This window comes from Heteronotia binoei, chromosome 13 (genome assembly GCF_032191835.1).
Source record: "Heteronotia binoei isolate CCM8104 ecotype False Entrance Well chromosome 13, APGP_CSIRO_Hbin_v1, whole genome shotgun sequence".
Lineage (NCBI taxonomy): Eukaryota > Metazoa > Chordata > Lepidosauria > Squamata > Gekkonidae > Heteronotia > Heteronotia binoei.
The window spans coordinates 64,163,126-64,181,156 of NC_083235.1; the positions used below are offsets into that span (position 1 = coordinate 64,163,126).

The following is an 18,031-nucleotide window of genomic DNA, read 5'->3' on the forward strand; positions in this document are numbered from 1 at the left end:
TAAGCAGATATGTGGGTCTTCTCTGTTGCTCACCAACAGTGTTCCAGAATGGGCATGGAGTATGATCTCCACATCTTTGCTATTTCTGTCATGGCAGCAATTAAAACCCTTTCTGTGATCTGGAAAGACAGCATTCGTATATTTTGGAAAGATCAGCAAAGAATCCCCTGGGGAAAGGCTTTCCCACAGAAATTAGTTTGCCAGAGAAGAAAGGACTAAGTGCTTAAAGACCTTTGAAGTGGGTTAATGCTCTGTTCAGTTGCTCTGCTAGATTCTTTGCTGTAAACAGATGATGTAACTGAAGGTTATTGTTGAATAGCAGGAAGTTTCTTTCTCAGTCTCATAAAAGGCCAAGGACCTTTGGATCCTACAGATAATAAATATGCAGGTCCACTTCAATGTACAGGGGCACTTCATTCACATATTATGAAAATCTTGTACAGAAGAAGATATTGGATTTATATCCCGCCCTCCACTCCGAAGAGTCTCAGAGCGGCTCACAATCTCCTCTACCTTCCTCCCCCACAACAGACACCCTGTGAGGTAGATGAAGATATTGGATTTATATCCCGCCCTCCACTCCGAAGAGTCTCAGAGCGGCTCACAATCTCCTTTACCTTCCTCCCCCACAACAGACACCCTGTGAGGTAGATGAAGATATTGGATTTATATCCCGCCCTCCACTCCGAAGAGTCTCAGAGCGGCTCACAATCTCCTTTCCCTTCCTCCCCCACAACAGACACCCTGTGAGGTGGGTGGGGCTGGAGAGGGCTCTCACATCAGCTGCCCTTTCAAGGACAACCTCTGCCAGAGCTATGGCTGACCCAAGGCCATGCCAGCAGGTGCAAGTGGAGGAGTGGGGAATCAAACTCGGTTCTCCCAGATAAGAGTCCGCACACTTAACCACTACACTAAACTGGATCTCCCAGTTTCGTGAAGGGATGAACATGGTGAAAAGAAAATGAAGACTGTACCACACTAATTGTTCATTATTATTATTCTGGGTAGCTTACTAGTGTGGTACCGGTTAAATTTTTTCTGATGTTTTAAATTTTATATCTGGTTTTTAAAATTGAGTTTTATTGTATCTTATTGTATTAAGGCACGAGGTATTCTGTTTTTTCCCCCCTCTCTCTTCTTGTTTCTTTTGTTTTATTGCTGAATCTGGTTGTTTGATGCTATGGCAATATGTGCTAATGCAATAAATTGAATGACATGACATGGATGAACATGGCTAGATGATAATAAGGGCTGAGCATTCAGAAATTTATTACTGAAAATTTGATCCAAGTTCCCTCTTTTCTATATTTCATATTTGGCTTCAGAGCCCTAAAAATTGCAACAACTGGTAATTTCCAGAAATCTCCATTATATCTTCCAGTGCACCTAAGCATTCTATGTTTTACAGTGACACTAAGTAGCAGTGAGAGACAGAGGAAGAGAATACACAGCATATACTCTAACCCAGGGGTCCCCAACCCCTGGACCGTGGACTGGTACCGGGCTACACAGCCCTGCTGCCCCACGCCCCACAGTGACATGCAGCCTCGCTGCCCCGCCCCCGCAGTGCCTTCTCCTCCCTCCCTTCGTTTGTACAAGTCCAGTGCGGCAGCAGCATGAGCGACCGGCTGAAAAAGCCGCGCTGCCCTTGCCTTCTTCCCACTTCCTTCCTGGCCATGGGAAGGAAGTGGGAAGGAGGCAAGGGCAGCGTGGCTTTTTCAGCCGGTGCTCGTGCTGCTGCCATGGTTTCCCCGCCAATCAGGTGATCGGTGGGGGGGAGGAGGGGTCAGCCTTTAAAGAGCTGGGGAGGCACTTCACCACCACCTTCCCCAACCTTAAACTTGTACAAACAGAGGGAGAAGGAGGGGCAAGAAGAACTATACCTTCCAATCTCTTACTCTGTTGCTTGAGGTGTTTTTCTCAGACTGGCTCCAAACCAAGCCTGGTTATATACCAGTCAAACAAACTCTACAATTGGTTTTGGGGCACAGAGTGGGTTTAATTTGGCAAAGTTGAGTGGGAATAAGGCCAAGTACCATCTTCTCCTCTTCTGCATGGGAATATGATTGAAACAATTTTATTTCTGTTTCATTGATTCTTCCCTATCAACAATAGAAACAGTACTAATGCCTTAGCTCCTAGCAATACTCAGTTGTACCTTAGGTTGCTGGTAGTGCTCCATGGCCATGGTAATGACATTCAGCCCAATCACGCCTGTGATGAACAAATCCAGATAATGGGTGGTGCACATCTGGTGAATCAGAAGTCGGAAGCGAGAGTAATCAGAGTAGTAAGGTTTACACTGTGCTTCTGAAAAAGGGGGGGGGGGGAAAGGGGAGAAGAAGATCAGATAATTTCTTCTTGCCTTACAACCAGTTCAGAACTGGCTTCCAATATTTCCAGGCTGACGCATCCTAACAAATACATTGCAATAAGGTTTTTTTTTAAAAAAAAAACAGGTGACATGGGGGTGGGGAGGGGGGACAGGAGACAATATGTTATCATTGTTAATGCACAACAAAGCTACAGAGTCGGGTCTCTGGGCGAGCGACTGCATGCACAACAGCGAGGCTTTCAAGATGAGAGAGGAGGTGAGTATTGCTTGGAATCATTTCAAGTTCAAAGAGAATTTGTTCTGTGAAGATTACTGCATACATGCAACGCATATCTCTTTAGTTGGTTTATAATCACATAAAATACTTCCTATCGTATTTTGAGTTTACAAGTTTGTTTAAGTTTCAGAGGATAGCATGTTGGACTGCAGTAGAACCGTTAGATTTGAGTCCAATAGCACCTTAAAATTTTCAGGGTATAAACTTTTATATATTTAATCATTCACTCATATATATATATATGGGAGAGAGGGGAAAACCAACCCTAACTCCCCCCCTCCTGCTGTCAGAATTATGCGCTTAGAAAATAATGATCTTGCCTTTACGTGTGATTGCCAAAATGCAAATGTCCTTGTTAGTTTCCTGTGTTTGGCTGCATCAGGGATGACACATACGCTTTAGACCCTGAATGTTCCAGCAGATAAACTCATTTACTCACCTAATCTCTAATGAGGAAATGCCAAGGCTGAGTCTATAACTCAGGGCCATTTTCAAAGAGGTACTATAATGCAGCATAAAATGAAAAGGACTGTCTTGAAGATGTCACAGCATAATATTATGCCCATAATTAGATGATTAACCGGTTATGAAAATTACTGAGCCAAAAGAATTGAATGGTGTGGCATTTAGCAACATTCAACACTACAGGATTGATGTATTGCTTTGGGTAGGATGAAATTCAGGTCTTTGTGATCTTGGGAAACAATTACTTTTCAGGTTATTCCATTTTCTCGGAGACTGCATGTGTGATTTTCTTCTTTGATTGCTAAGATCCAACGCCTTACCTATGATTCAAACAGCTATCTAGCTTGCCGGTCATATGTACTTTAGATGAGCAGGCACATGCCCCTTCACTTCTCCATGCATGGACTTTCTGTATGGATGCCCATATAAACAAAAGTCCATTTTTATTCACACTTTCTGTTTTATTGTAAGGAGGAAAGGTCACCTGAATTGGCCCCTTGCATAGCTAGGATTCTTAAAGAATGCCCTATGTTTCATGTTACTTTAGGTGTGCTGGAGGAGAGAGGCATGGACCTAATGATCCTCCACGTGAAAGGATCATCCACGTCAGTAAATTCTGAGCTAGTCTTGGCCACAAATTATACAATTAACATGCATTCCTTGTTTCGATACATGAAATATCCAAAAACCCCACCCCCAACCGAGAAACAAAGGCAAGATTATATAATCAGTTACTAAATTATCCTATGGGGTTTGGCATTCCCAAATATTTGCTCCTGTATGCCAAACAAAGAGACAGCATTAATGCTTGCTTTTGGAGCAGCCGGTCTGTACATAGTCTGACCCTGAATGCCACAGCATGCTATGGAAGACAAGATCTACAAAAGGAATTTTGATGCTGAGTAAATTCATTGCTAAAAATCAACTCCCTGTCTCCAGACCTAGATGGGTTGGGCTGGTAGCTGGCTGCCTCACGATTTTTGTCAGAGGCTTTGAATTCTGCATAAATCTCCATTAAAAACTCAGATATCTCGATGGCATTATGCAAAACTACGGAGAGGAAATTAACTAAAATGTCTGAATACAATTAAGTTATGAACGGGGCCCTGGTTATGAACCAAGTTATAATTTCAAAGAGAAACCCCGTTCTCATTTTCTGATCTCTTATTGTTCAATGCTTATCCATAATTCACATTCAAACGGGAAAATGTCACCATTTTCTGTCTTTTATTTGAGAGGATTTATTTATGAATAATTACACTGGAACACAAGGGTTCAGCCCTGACTGGCAGCTTAATTCCAAACCCCACACAATAACAAAAGAGGCTGTTAACGTATAGCAGGGATTTTCAGAGATTGTAAAATGTTACCTGCATAGCAACAAAGCATATGGCTGCATGACCTTAAAAGCAGGGTTACTCACTTTCCATACTGTATATGATGGGTGAAGACTGACGTAACATTTTGAGAGAAGTCACTGTAGAGTGAGCTCATCTTCCTCCTGTCTCCTCAGTTTGCATGACAGATACATGTACTATTCAACTGAATGTTTAGTTGACTATACTTCTTTTAAAATCTCACTCTTCAAGTGTGTGAGGTTAACGTACATGATTTCCTTGATTTATTCTCACAACAGGTGGACAAGGTAGGATAGTCTGAAAGTGATGGCTCAGGGGCACCCAAATAACCTTTACGGTAGAGTGGGAAGTTGAACCAAGGTCTTCTTAGTCACTGTCCATCCCTCACACCATTCTGTTGTACCAATTAGTGTGCCAGGACAGTGTGCATAATTCAAACAGGCCACACACATTTTTTTTTTGGCTTTTTAATTTTTATTTTCTATTTGCTTCAAGCAACAAAAACGGTTGCCAAACAGTTGCAAAACTGCTCTGAGCAACAGGGTCTTAGTAAAGGCACAGGTGCCAGCCATTTGGCACTGCCCATCGCCAACAGCCATTCACTGAGCTCAGCCTGGGAGAGCAAAAAGGGTATTTGGACTGAATCAAGTACAAGTGCTTCCAAACCAACTTCAGTGATCTACAAATAAATGTCTGTCTTCACCCCACAGTGAAATTGTAGGGCTTTCTCTAGAAAGCTGCCTTGTAAGTAGGGAAAGCCCTTTTGATTCTTTAGAGGCATGTAACACCTTTTCTAGTACGTTTTAAAAACTGGAATCAGATTGAGGAATGTGTAACAGCCATGATCCATACGTTTTAGGCTGCGCCGATAACTTCATGAATATGCAGCCCTGCTTCTAAATTCTGCTAACCACCAGCTTTCCCATGCTTGGCGTGCGCATCATGCATATTAGTGGAAATTACAGGTATTATCATGAAATGAACCACACACAGAAATGCCATGCTTCCTGAGTACCTTAAATTAACAGCTACTGCATTTCGGTGGGCAGGGAACATTCTTTTTGAATAAAGCATTTTTTTCTTGCTAGTGTTATGCAGAAACTACATTTACGGTTGCTTGTAAATACTGGTATATAAATGTGTCATTATCTTAACCTGAAGTCCGTGCCCCCCTTGAAACAGTTTTATTTGAAATTTATAAGAGGTACCGACATCTTGGGAAATACAGACATCTGTTCAAGTCCAGGTGGTGCATCACCTTTGCACAAAATAACACAACACCACAAATACTGCTACAATACACTGGGTCGAGAACAGCACGAGCTCTGCAATTCGTTAGATAGATAGATAATGGAAAGATTAATGTACATCCTGGCACTGATAGAACTGATGATGTGTAAGAGAAAGGGAAGGAGGGAGGAAGGCTAGAGGAAAAATGGTAGGATAAGAAAAGCAAGAAAATAAGGAAACACTGCAAAAGCCCACAACAAAATACCAGTCACTGGCTGAGAACACAGGTTCTAAATCTAGCTGCTGTTGATCAGTTGAAAAAACAAAGATGTTTTGCTTTAATGAAAGCAGAACTTGGATAACTAAAGGTACTTCAGTTATATCTGGCAAACACCCCCCCCCCCCCCCCAGTACTACGTTTACTTGCTCCTATCAGCTAGAGGGATGGACACGAACCAGCTCATGAACAAATGTTTGTGATGAATTTTGGCAGAAACAAAGTTCATGGAGCAAAGTTCGTGGCAGGTCAACTGGCACAAACTTTCCACAAATTTTCAAGCTGTTTGTGGAGGTTCATGCAGGTTCCTGAATGGATCTGTTTCTAGACAGTCAGTCTATACTCAAACAAAATGTTTACACTCTGGGGGTGATCACATGAGAAATTTGGCCTGATCTTGCCATGCCTCCCCTCCGAATTTAATGTGCACAATCACATGCGTACATCTGCCCCCGAGTCCCGCCCATACCCACCTCATCTGAAGAGAGCTGGGACTGAATTAAATAGCTAGTGGGAGCTTCCTGGTAGCAAACCTTTAAAACATATGCAGGGGCATTTCCTGGCTCTCTGAAGGGCAGGCACACGCTGCACCCGCCCGGCATCTGCCCGGTATGTGCATGAGCAGTCTGAATGCTCCCCTCGTGTGTATGTGGCCTGTGCAGCAGGGCAGGGGTTGTATGACTGCTGTGGCTTGGATAAAGGAGAACTGGCTTTTTCAGAGCTGGGATATTGCCGCGCCAAATCTCCTGCGTGATCTCATCCTCTGGTACCGCTGGACACTCTGTACATTGTACTGGTTCTGCTGATTCTTGCAAAAATGCCCCTTCTTGCTTGGATTGTGTTTGAGCCGGCATTGGCACTGGGTTCTGCTGGGCACTAGTACATTGCACTGGTTGCAAAACATTGCAAAATGTTCACACCATGAACCAAACTGCAGTTTCCTGGTTCGTGTCGATCCCTAATCAGCTCCTCAGGCATCCTTTCACGCAAGGACACCTTCGAGATCCTGACCTAAAATTTCAGTCTCCCATTCATGATTGGTTACTTGAAATAATATTTTGTGTTAAACAGCAACGGCTCATGGAAAAGGAGGAAGCAAAATTACTGGATATCATCCAGAATGCATACCATGTCAGACTAATACTAATCGTAACATCCCAATTATTTTACCTTGATCAGGAAGTAAACACAACACCTGAAAGCACTCTTTCATAGACAATGTAGGCAGGATGTCGCTTGAAGATGGGCAAGGCATTCTGTTGCCCCCTGCCCAATTATGTGGGATGCAGCTCTGAAGTAATCTAACATGGCAGCTGTAGTCAGCTGTCTAATAGTGTTGGCATTTCTGTTACCGTTTTGAATGGCACCTGAAGTGGCTAGCACTGCATAATGCTTCATACACAAGGGGTCAAATACTCCCCGAAGTCTTAATGCAGGGGATGAAAGGTCAGGGATGCAGCAGCTGGATTTACAAACTGTCCGGAGAATATTAAGTTCAAAGTGCTGTACATGGAAGTAACCGTGACATTTAAACAAGTGATTGTATTAGTCGTTTTAGTGAATGGCATTATTTTTAAAGAAGCAAATTGAAAAGTGGTTAAATTATCCCCCTTGAGAGTTTTCCAGCTATGACAGACAACATGTCCAAAAAATGAAATCTCCACTCTATACTAGCAAACAGCACAGACAATGCAGATATGCACATATCTCAGTTCCAAAGTTTAGTATTTGTAAAATGTGAAGATACATCTGGGGTTTTACTCATTGGGGTACAGAAAGTTTGAGCAGTGTGGCCTCATTATTGATTTCCAAATATCATAAGTGCTGAAGACAATAAAGGGGGAAATCCTCTTTGTTCTTTTACACAAAAGAATATTATGTTATGCTTAATAGTGCTAATAACACAACAAAGGAAGCATGAAGCACAAGTTTCAATCAGATCTTTAGAAGAAGATATTGGATTTACATCCCGCCCTCCACTCCGTAGAGTCTCAGAGCGGCTCACAATCTCCTTTCCCTTCCTCCCCCACAACAGTCACCCTGTGAGGTGGGTGGGGCTGGAGAGGGCTCTCACAGCAGCTGCCCTTTCAAGGACAACCTCTGCCAGAGCTATGGCTGACCCAAGGCCATTCCAGCAGGTGCAAGTGGAGGAGTGGGGAATCAAACCCGGTTCTCCCAGATAAGAGTCCACACACTTAACCACTACACCAAACCGGCTCTCCAGTAGCTAGTGGCTACATGTAGTGGCTACATGTAGCTAGTGGCTACATCTCACTAGCTGCCCATTCACCTTTCTGAATCTGCACTGGGGAATGGAGGTCTGGGAAGGATCAAAGAACATTCAAAACAAACAAAACAAATGTTTGTACGGTATGTGATCGAACCCATTATAACCACACTGAAATTAAAAGTGCTAGGAGTTGTTACTCTAGCCTGTGCTGCAAAGGAGACAGAGGACTGGTTTTATAACCAGTACAGAGCATTATGTATGTCTGAATGCAAGAAAATGAGAAGGAAAGATTGTGGACATTCAGGATTTAATAGTCTTTTTTGTGGAACCGGGGGGAGAGCCTTTGTACATTAGCAAATCCTTTCGTGATCTTAGTTTTCTCTCTCTCTCTATATATATTTTAACATGACTTGCATTCTCAGAATCACGTATCAAATGAACTCAGCATTTGTCAAGGGCTGAGTTCATCCACACCATCTTTAAATAACCCCCACATTCATTTTGCCCCTGGCACCCCCAAATAATTATTGAGCATGTTGGAAAAGGCTAGTGTTCTCTAGGCTGTTTGCACTGATCTGTCAAATGTATGCGATCTTCTTGGTCAGTCCAAAACCATCATGCTCGATGGCAGTGCCTTGTGGCTACATCTCACTAGCTGCCCATACATATTCAACAATGATCAAGAAGTCCTTCTAGCCCAATAATGGAGACAGAGGAGCTTCTTAGGGCTCTCACAAAAAACTGGCGCAGTCTTGCCCAGTTTCCACAGCTTCACTTCTAGCTGGAAAGAATTCCTGGCAGCCAATGAGGGGGTCAGCTGGTTGATACTAAGAAAGACATGATCTTAAGCGGACGATATGAAATAAATATCTGGCTTCTATTCTGATTTTTTAAAATGGTAAGCTGCATGTTACACACTGTCGGGTCACTTCCAATTTATGGTGATTCAACAGATTAGCAACCTCCAAAATGTCTGGTCATTATTCGGCTTTGCTCAGGTCTTGCAGGCTTCCTTTATTGAGTCAATCCATCTAATGTTGGATCTTCCTCTTCTCCTACTGCCTTCAGTGTTAAACTGGTATGCTTAATTACGTGAGAATTAAAACTAAGCCCTAATGAAGTAAATGGGAAATAACTTGCTGATTTAAATGGGGGGCTGCAATGAGATTGTAGCTTTAACTTGAACGGTATGCCTATCTGTCTCTTGCTGGGACTATTATTGTTGTCGTTGTTGAATTTCCCATGTTTATGAATTGCTCTTGGAGATGAATAAATCCAGGGAAAAAATACAAATAAATTTTAACAGCTGATGGTGATAATTAATCCTAGTTCAGACTGCCGGCTACTTTGCAGGCAGGGGGAAGAGGCGTAACACACCTAGACAGCAGAAACGGGTGCCAGTTAAGATGAACATATATGAACATATGAAGCTGCCTTATACTGAATCAGACCTTTGGTCCATCAAAGTCAGTATTGTCTTCTCAGACTGGCAGTGGCTCTCCAGGGTCTCAAGCGGAGGTTTTTCACACCTATTTGCCTGGACCCTTTTTTGGAGATGCCAGGGATTGAACCTGGGACCTTCTGCCTCCCAAGCAGATGCTCTACCACTGAGCCACCGTCCTGGTAATTGTTGCTGACCTCCACCAAAAACCTGGTGGAACATCTTTGCTTTACAGGCCTTGCGGAATTGCATAAGGTCCTGCAGGGCCCTAATGGAATTTGGCAGAGAGTTCCGTCAGGTTGGGGCCAGGACCAAGAAGGCTCTGGCCCTCATCTAGGACAGCCGCATGTCTTTAGGGCTGGGGACCACCAGCAAATTGCTGTCTAAGGAGCATAACACTCTCACGGGACATAACAGAGGAGACAGCAGAGTTACAAACAGGAAGTATATAATAATATAAAATATGCAACAAAGTTGATATAGCAGGTATGCAGACTGATTGGTTAATTCCCCCTAAATACTAATATCTAGATTTTCAATCCACTCAATTGCATCTGGGGAAAATGCCCTTTGGGCATTTTCGCACTCACCTTCAGCCGGCGCGACCCCCCTCTTCACCGCGCAGGATCTGCGCGGATTTCGCACTAACGCCGCGGAGCAGACGGAAGAGCCGGAAACTCCCGGCGCAAAAGCGGCGCAAACGGAAACTGCTTTTTGGCGGTTTGCGCCGCAAAAGCGCCGGGAGTTTCCGGCTCTTCCAGCTGCTCCGCGGCGTTTAGTGCGAAATCCGCGCAGATCCTGCGCGGTGAAGAGGGGGGTCGCACCGGCTGAAGGTGAGTGCGAAAACGCCCAAAGAGTTCCGTCACACCTCCCTGGAAAGCACAACGCTTAAATTCCTGTGACAGATGGGAAATATTTCGGTGGGCCGCACCACAATTGCATTCTGGTCCTGGTATTTCGCTGCATTTAAACGGCAAGTCTGCGCAACTGCCAAAGCCTGTTCATATTCTATTAGTCATCTTCCATAGTTTATGCGGCAAGTCAAATCCTGCAGGTTTCTTGTTTGCGTTTATAGGTTATGGATACTGGGTGGAACTGACTGCATCCATGTTCACAACCATTCATTCCCTGGATCAAAATTTTGTGATTGCAGGATTAGTGCAGAACTCATTGCTGGGTTTTGGGGATCTTAGTCTGGATAGGCCCGCATCAGCCATGTCTTTGTGGATGGGCAACCGTCTGTTTTTAATTATCTTTCTATATTCGCAAAGAAGAGCATTGTGTCTTTGGAGATGCAAGGGAGTGACGTGACACAATGTGACTAGCCAATAGGTCAGAGTGGATTTAGTAAATCTGCTGATGGTTCTCTTTGTTGTACTGAGTTGGACATCAGGTTTGTGGACATGGGGGCTGCAGGGCCATGCTAAGCATCATATTCCACAGTACTATATTATAACCTCCAAACTGAGCATCTGAGTGTTAGAGGCGATGCACCCAAAGCTGTACCACATAATTTTTGGAGAATGTTGTTTCGAGTGCATATTTTCACTGCTATATTGGTAAAATGGTGTTTATAGCTCTATGCCCTGTCCAGAGCAATATCGGTATATATGTCTGGTCGTGTGTAAGGCAGGTGCCATTAAGGTAGACATTCATAAGAACATAAGAGAAGCCATGTTGGATTAGGCCAGTGGCCCCTCCAGTCAAACACTCTGTGTCACATAAGAACATAAGAGAAGCCATGTTGGGTCAGGCCAATGGCCCATCCAGTCCAACACTCTGTGTCACATAGTGGCCAAAAGTTTTATATGTGTGTATATACACACACACACACACACATATATACACACTGTGGCTAATAGCCACTGATGGACCTCTGCTCCATATTTTTATCTAACCCCCTCTTGAAGCTGGCTATGCTTATAGCTGCCACCACCTCCTGTGGTAGTGAATTCCACATGTTAATCACCCTTTGGGTGAAGAAGTACCTCCTTTTATCCGTTCTAACCTGACTGTTCAGCAATTTCATCGAATGCCCATGAGTTCTTGTATTGTGAGAAAGGGAGAAAAGTACTTCTTTCTCTACCTTCTCCATCCCATGCATAATCTTGTAAACCTCTATCATGTCACCCCCGCAGTTGACGTTTCTCCAAGCTAAAGAGCCCCAAGCGTTTTAACCTTTCTTCATAGGGAAAGTGTTCCAAACCTGTAATCATCCTAGTTGCCCTTTTCTGCACTTTTTCCAATGCTATAATATCCTTTTTGAGCAACAGACAAAACAAACAATCTTCTCTGAGTACTTTGAAACATTCAGAGAATTTAGGGAGCACCAGAACACTTGGTGACCACAAGTAATGGGTAGGTCTTAAGCCAGACAAAATTTGCAGACTTCTGTTTATATAAATGTTTCATTAACCCTCTAGTTGCCTGCCTTTGAGTTAACTGCTGCAAATGAACAAGCCTCTAGTGGCTGACCCATGGTTGACTCAGGTATTAATAAAAAAAAAAAACTCTTTCTGAAAGTAGTCAAAGTAGGAGAGCTTACAACATTAGGATGAAAAAGAAGTACTCAAAAGAAATGGATAAGGTCTTACAATTAGAAAACTGATAATTGTCAATGGTGAGTCCAACCTGCAAATATTTCAACTTAAAAGGGTGTACAAAAACAACATGCGTGTGATACGGAACAAACAAAAGACCTTCCACCACACACAACGTAGCAAGATGCCTCAAAGCACCAGTGGTCAGCCGTTAACACACAGCACCACCATTCACGTGAGATAAAGACAGCAAGAACTTCCCAGTACCTGGCACTGCACTGGCTGAGCTCTCCATTATTACATCATCCAGCAATAGATCTAGAAGAATGAAAGGGCATTAATCACCCGATAGGAGGTGCAGCAAATCCTTCATTCACTATTTCTCTTGCAACACAAACCAAAAGCTCTATCTGCCTAATGCTGTTCTTTGAAATATTCACACAATTCAATGGAGTCCATCTGAAAGCGACGTGCTTGTCGACAGTATCGTGATCGTGGGAAGGAAGAGGATGTCTTGCCATGGTCAAAAGCTTTTTTTTTATTATTTTAAAGAATGATTTATCATTTGTACAGTCTCTATTACATTGTGAATCCATCTTTTGAGTTGAAAAGCTCCCACGTGGTTATTAAATAAAATTATAATATGAGACAATGAATCATATATGAACATATTCAGCTGCTTTTTTTCTTGAGTCAGACCGTTGGTCCATTTACCTCCACCTACTCTGCCTGGAAGCAGCTCTCCAGAGTCTCACAAAAAGCAGCAACTTTCCCAATTCTTGAATTCCATTGATTGCAACTGCCAAGCATCATTAATATGATTATGGAAGCATAAATATGATTAGCAACAGATTAGGATTATAAGCAATTCTGTTGTCCTAGAGGTATGTGGGGGGAAGTTTTTTCCTTTGAATATCAGACCACCATGCCACAACAAAACTGATTTCAGGTTTCATTTTCATGACTGTTTGTGTGTGTGTGTATGTGAGTGAGAGAGCAAGAGGGAGAGAGAGATGTTCAAGAAAAGCCCAAAGCACCTTTGGAAGTATGAAACTAGCTAGGGCGTTTTCCCACTGACCTTACTCCGGAGCGACGTCCCTCTTCACCGCACAGCGTCTGCGTGGATTTCGCACCAACTGCTCCGCAGAACCCGGAAGAGCCGTAAAGTCCCGCGGCTTTTGCGTCGCAAATGTAAACTGGTTTTTGGTGGTTTACATTTGCGACGCAAAAGGTCGGGAACTTCCTGGTTCCTCGGAGCAGCCTCGGAGCAGTTGGTGGGAAATCCACGCAGACGCTGCGCAGTGAAGAGGGACGTCGCTCCGAGGTAAGCTCAGTGGGAAAACGGCCCATCTTTGCAACCTGGCCACTGTTGACTGCCAAGTGGATTCTATGAGTCTTCATTGTGCAAGGGTGACAGGCAGCTATGGGTAAACTTGTCTGCTCGTAAACCAGTGTAACCTTAATGGGATCAATATGTTTAGGTGAAAAAAACACGGATTATTATATTGCATATTGAATGTTACAAGCTGAAAAAATAGCACCAGACAAAGAGAAGCACCAAATCCTACTATAGGTTGGGATTCCCAATATATTATTAAAGTTGCCATAACGATACTTGAGATATCAATGCATATCTTGCATGCGACACTAGTCATATTTTCAAAATAATTGTAAGAGGAAATAAAACCCACATTTTTCAAATGATTTATTCTGCTGTAATCATTTAAAATCCCATTAAAATCAGTGGGCCTATACAAGGACTCATCAGGAGTAGCTACATATTTATATGGCCATTATCGGACACAGGTCAGCATAACATAGAACAGCTGTGGTGCCAATCTCATGCACGGTTAGTTAGGTAAACATATAGGAAGATGCGAAGGAAGATTCTTTATGGCACAGTCCTCATCCCACTTACCCCATGGTAGTTTCACTGTTTCGATAAGACTGTAATCACCATGGACTAGTCAGGCTAAAGACTATACATTTAAGATAGAACAGTGGGTTACATGCAAACAAATTCACTGTGAATGCTTCCACTGAGGGAAATTTGGAGCAAACAACTGGCAAGAATGTGCATGTTTAACACTTCCCCTCCCACTACTTTTCTGCATCAATTATTTTCCCATACCACTATGCAGAGTGTGAGACATTTGATACTGACAGAAAACATGGAGGGAAGGCGAACAGCAGCTAATTGGCTAGTTTCAGCAGGAAAAAGGTGGATGGAGGCTCACCTCCAGGACAAATCTGAAAAGGCAGGATCTCAATACTCTAAATAAATGAGATGAGCTAAGCACCTCCACACAAAGATACCAATACCCCTTTTCCAGTGCAAACTGGCTCATTCCAAAGGTGCTTCTCCCAATAGAAGAAGTTATTGGGGTTTAGTTATGTACATTTATGTGTAGCATGCATTTCTACCCTTGGAGTGAAATCCCAAGGGTATTCATCCAGAAGGAAATCCCATGGAGCTCAATAGAACCTATCCCCCTATAAGCGTGTTCAGGATTTTAGCCTTACAGTTCAATTCAGAGTAGAATTATACTTTTTCCAAGTCCATTGAAGGTAATGGTTGTAGATTAGTGTAACAATGTAGGACTGCACTGTTTGACACCTAGATCATTTTTCATTCAATGAAGGAAATCTCTTTTTGGGGAAATAACTCCCAGTGACATATTAGATTGAGCCTTGAGTGCTCTGCCGCTGTGCACCAACTGACAACTGGTTGATCTTGACTACAAATTAGAGTAGTCTTTTTAGAGCATTCACCTATTACTACCCATTTATGCACTTTCTGGCTTTCCCTCTGCTTTGCTATAATCTTTCCCAAACCTGTTTTGCGAAGATATTTCCAAAAGGATAGGATAGTGTGGAGCATCAAACCTTCCACCCACATTGGTGCTTTCTCATATGATCTCTCTGTTGCCACTGCAAATGCTTCTGCACTTGCAGCAGTGATAAATGTACAATGACGAAGTTGGGGCTTGAAGTTTTCAAAACTTTTGCTTCAAGGTGCTAAGAAATGGGTATTTCTGCTTGTTAAAGGCTACAAATTTGAATTCATGCAATCAACAGAACCTATTTTAATTGAATGTGGCTTTATGGAAAGCCATGTCCTAAAACATTTTTCTAAAAGCGTTTTCGCACTCACCTTCAGCAGGCGCGACCCCCCTCTTCACCACGCAGGATCTGCGCGGATTTCGCACTAAATGCCGCGGAGCCGCCAGAAGAGCCGGAAACTCCCGTCGCAAAAGCCGCGCAAACGGAAACTGCTTTTTGGCGGTTTACGTTTGAGCGGCTTTTGCGCCGGGAGCTTCCGGCTCTTCCGGCTGCTCCGCGGCATTTAGTGCGAAATCCGCGCAGATCCTGTGCGGTGAAGAGGGGGGGTCGCGCCGGCTGAAGGTGAGTGCGAAAACGCCCTGAGAGTCTGTTTGTTCTGTAATGCCTATAAGGAAGTTTCTTTTAATATCCCATTCTTCTACAAAGCATTTGGCTGTTGCCTCCATCCATATAGGTTTTAGATAACTGAATAAAAGTATCATTCCACGTTTTGAGTAGTCTGAGATTTCTTTGTATAGAGAGTTAACCAATCTATGTGATTTTCTTTTGATGGTTTGGGTATGATGTTATAAGTAAGATTACTGAACGAATATCAGCAATTTTCTTGCAAAGAAAAGTGAAATGTTAGCTTCCCCACGTAGCTATTTTAAAAGGCAACCACTGCAGCTAATACGAAATTAATTTCCAAGGAATGACTAATTGTCCAGGGGAAGTGAAAGAGATTCTGACACATTTTAGCTATGGAAGAAACAATGAAGCCCTCATCAAATCTGTCATAGCACTTTACAATGAGGCTTATTAGTGGAGATTACATTAAGTTTATGAATGATGCATATGGTATTGTAGTAGAATATAGTAAAGAATAAAATACTTGAATTCATTTTCAAACTCTGGAATGAAGCTGAATGTGTTACAGCTAAGTAGGATCAAAGAACCTTGTGTAATCTTTTACCTTAGACCAGGGGTGGCCAAACTGTGGCTCAGGAGCTACATGTGGCTCTTTCACACATATTGTATGGTTCTCAAAGCCCCTGCCGTCCCATTGGCTGGGGTGTCTTTTTAAATCACTTATATGAGCCAAGCCAGCCAGTGGTTTGGAGAATGCGTTTAAAGTTAAAGTTGCTTTCTTTCCACCTCTCCTTCCCCTCAAATCTTTTTTCTCCCTCCTCCCAAATCTTGTTCCCCTCCCCCCGAATCTTTTTTCCTTCCTTCCTGTCTTGTGGCTCTCAAACATCTGACGTTCATGTCTTGCACCTCTCAAACATCTGACATTTATCAAAGATTTCAGGTTTTCACGGCTGGTAACATCATTAGGGTTTGTAGAATCTTTCGGGATCAAGTGCCGTGTTCTACTGGAGAAAGTTTTCCTTCCAGACGTTTCGTTCTCAGCTGCGGAGAACATCCTCAGTGGCGTTGCAGCCACTGGCCCCACTCAATGCACAGCAGCCAAGAAGGTCTGAGCGCCTGCTCCGGCTGCAACGCCACTGAGGATGTTCTCCGCAGCTGAGAACGAAATGTCTGGAAGGAAAACTTTCTCCAGTAGAACACGTCACTTGATCCCGAAAGATTCTACAAACCCTAATCATCTGACATTTATTCTATGTGGGTCCTACATTAAGCAGATTTTGCCATCCCTAACTTAGACAACTTATTGTTCTACTTAAACTTTAAAAACATTTATTTACAGTAATAATTATTGTGCCAGATTAATTAATATGTGTTATGCGATCATGCCACTGAAGCATAATCAGGGCTGTGGTCAGATGGGCAGTTTGGCCCGATATAGTTGCTGTTCCCTTACAGATTAAATGGGCCCAATCACAGAGCCACATCTGGCACCCATCCCCCTGTTGTACTCACATGGGTGAAAGACAAAAAAGGGGGGGGGTGCTGCAACCATCTGAATGATTGACCATGGGACAATGAAGCTGGTTCAGGGTGGGATAAACATTCTGCAACTATTTAAACTGCCACAAGTAGAGGAGTGTGCTAAGCCTCCAGTGTGACTGCAACCCAGGATTGCAAACTGTCATCTGTGAAATGGAGTAACAGTTTCATAAACCATCTATGCATCACATAGAAGTCAGTGTGATTCCTATTTATTTCTTGCATTTAGGGCAACTAGACAGGTGCTCAGGGTAACATCTTTGCTGCAGCATCAGATGGACAGGAAAGTTGCTTTTACAGAGGCTTCTGCTGAGGAGGAGGGGGACCGATGGAAAGACAGAGGACCTAATGCTACAGGGATCCAAAAAAGAAAGAAAGAGAAAGGCTGGACAACAGACTAGGAACAAGTAATTTACCTCTGTAGAAGAAAGAGGGGCAGGAAGGGAGTCCATCAGGCCAAAGAATGACATATGCAATACTTAGCAGCCAGTTAAGTCCCAAGGCTAGGGATCACTAGAGAGGGGTGAAGGAAGATAGGCAGAAGGGATGAGGGTGGGGCAAGTCTTTAAAATATGCAGGGGAATGGAATAGGGAGGAACAATCCTATCATTATCCCACATAGAGTGCTGCTATGCCAATATGAACCTTCTTTAAGCCAGAATTCTGTATGAGCTTCCAAGGGCGCTCATTGTTTCATGCATGTACTTCAACTATGAAAGAACTCCCAATCATTTAAGAATGAGCCCTTTCCCAGAAGAATGCACAAGCCCATTCTTAAATCCTCTTTGTAGGCTGTTCCCAGTGTTAATTCACAAGAATCCCTATTTCATAGAAAAAATATGCATTTGTCACAATTCTGCTCTGATTTGGAGATGATGCAATTTCATTTACAGGTGTCTTTTACACACCAAAGTCGAAGCGGTTTTAT

At 43.1% G+C, this 18,031-nt stretch overlaps 1 protein-coding gene across 3 annotated transcripts in view; it reads right to left on the bottom strand.

Annotated features, from left to right (window-relative positions):
* Positions 1-18,031, bottom strand: part of CACNA1G (calcium voltage-gated channel subunit alpha1 G) — a 313,913-nt gene that overhangs the window by 66,177 nt on the left and 229,705 nt on the right. For 2 of the 3 annotated variants that reach the window (XM_060251973.1, XM_060251974.1), the window contains 2 exons: positions 12,421-12,471; positions 2,159-2,310 (listed from right to left, as the gene is read on the bottom strand). In XM_060251973.1, the coding sequence (XP_060107956.1) occupies positions 2,159-2,310; positions 12,421-12,471 (203 nt within the window). The remainder of the gene's footprint in view (positions 1-2,158; positions 2,311-12,420; positions 12,472-18,031) is intronic. The other variant, XM_060251975.1, reaches the window with a different exon arrangement.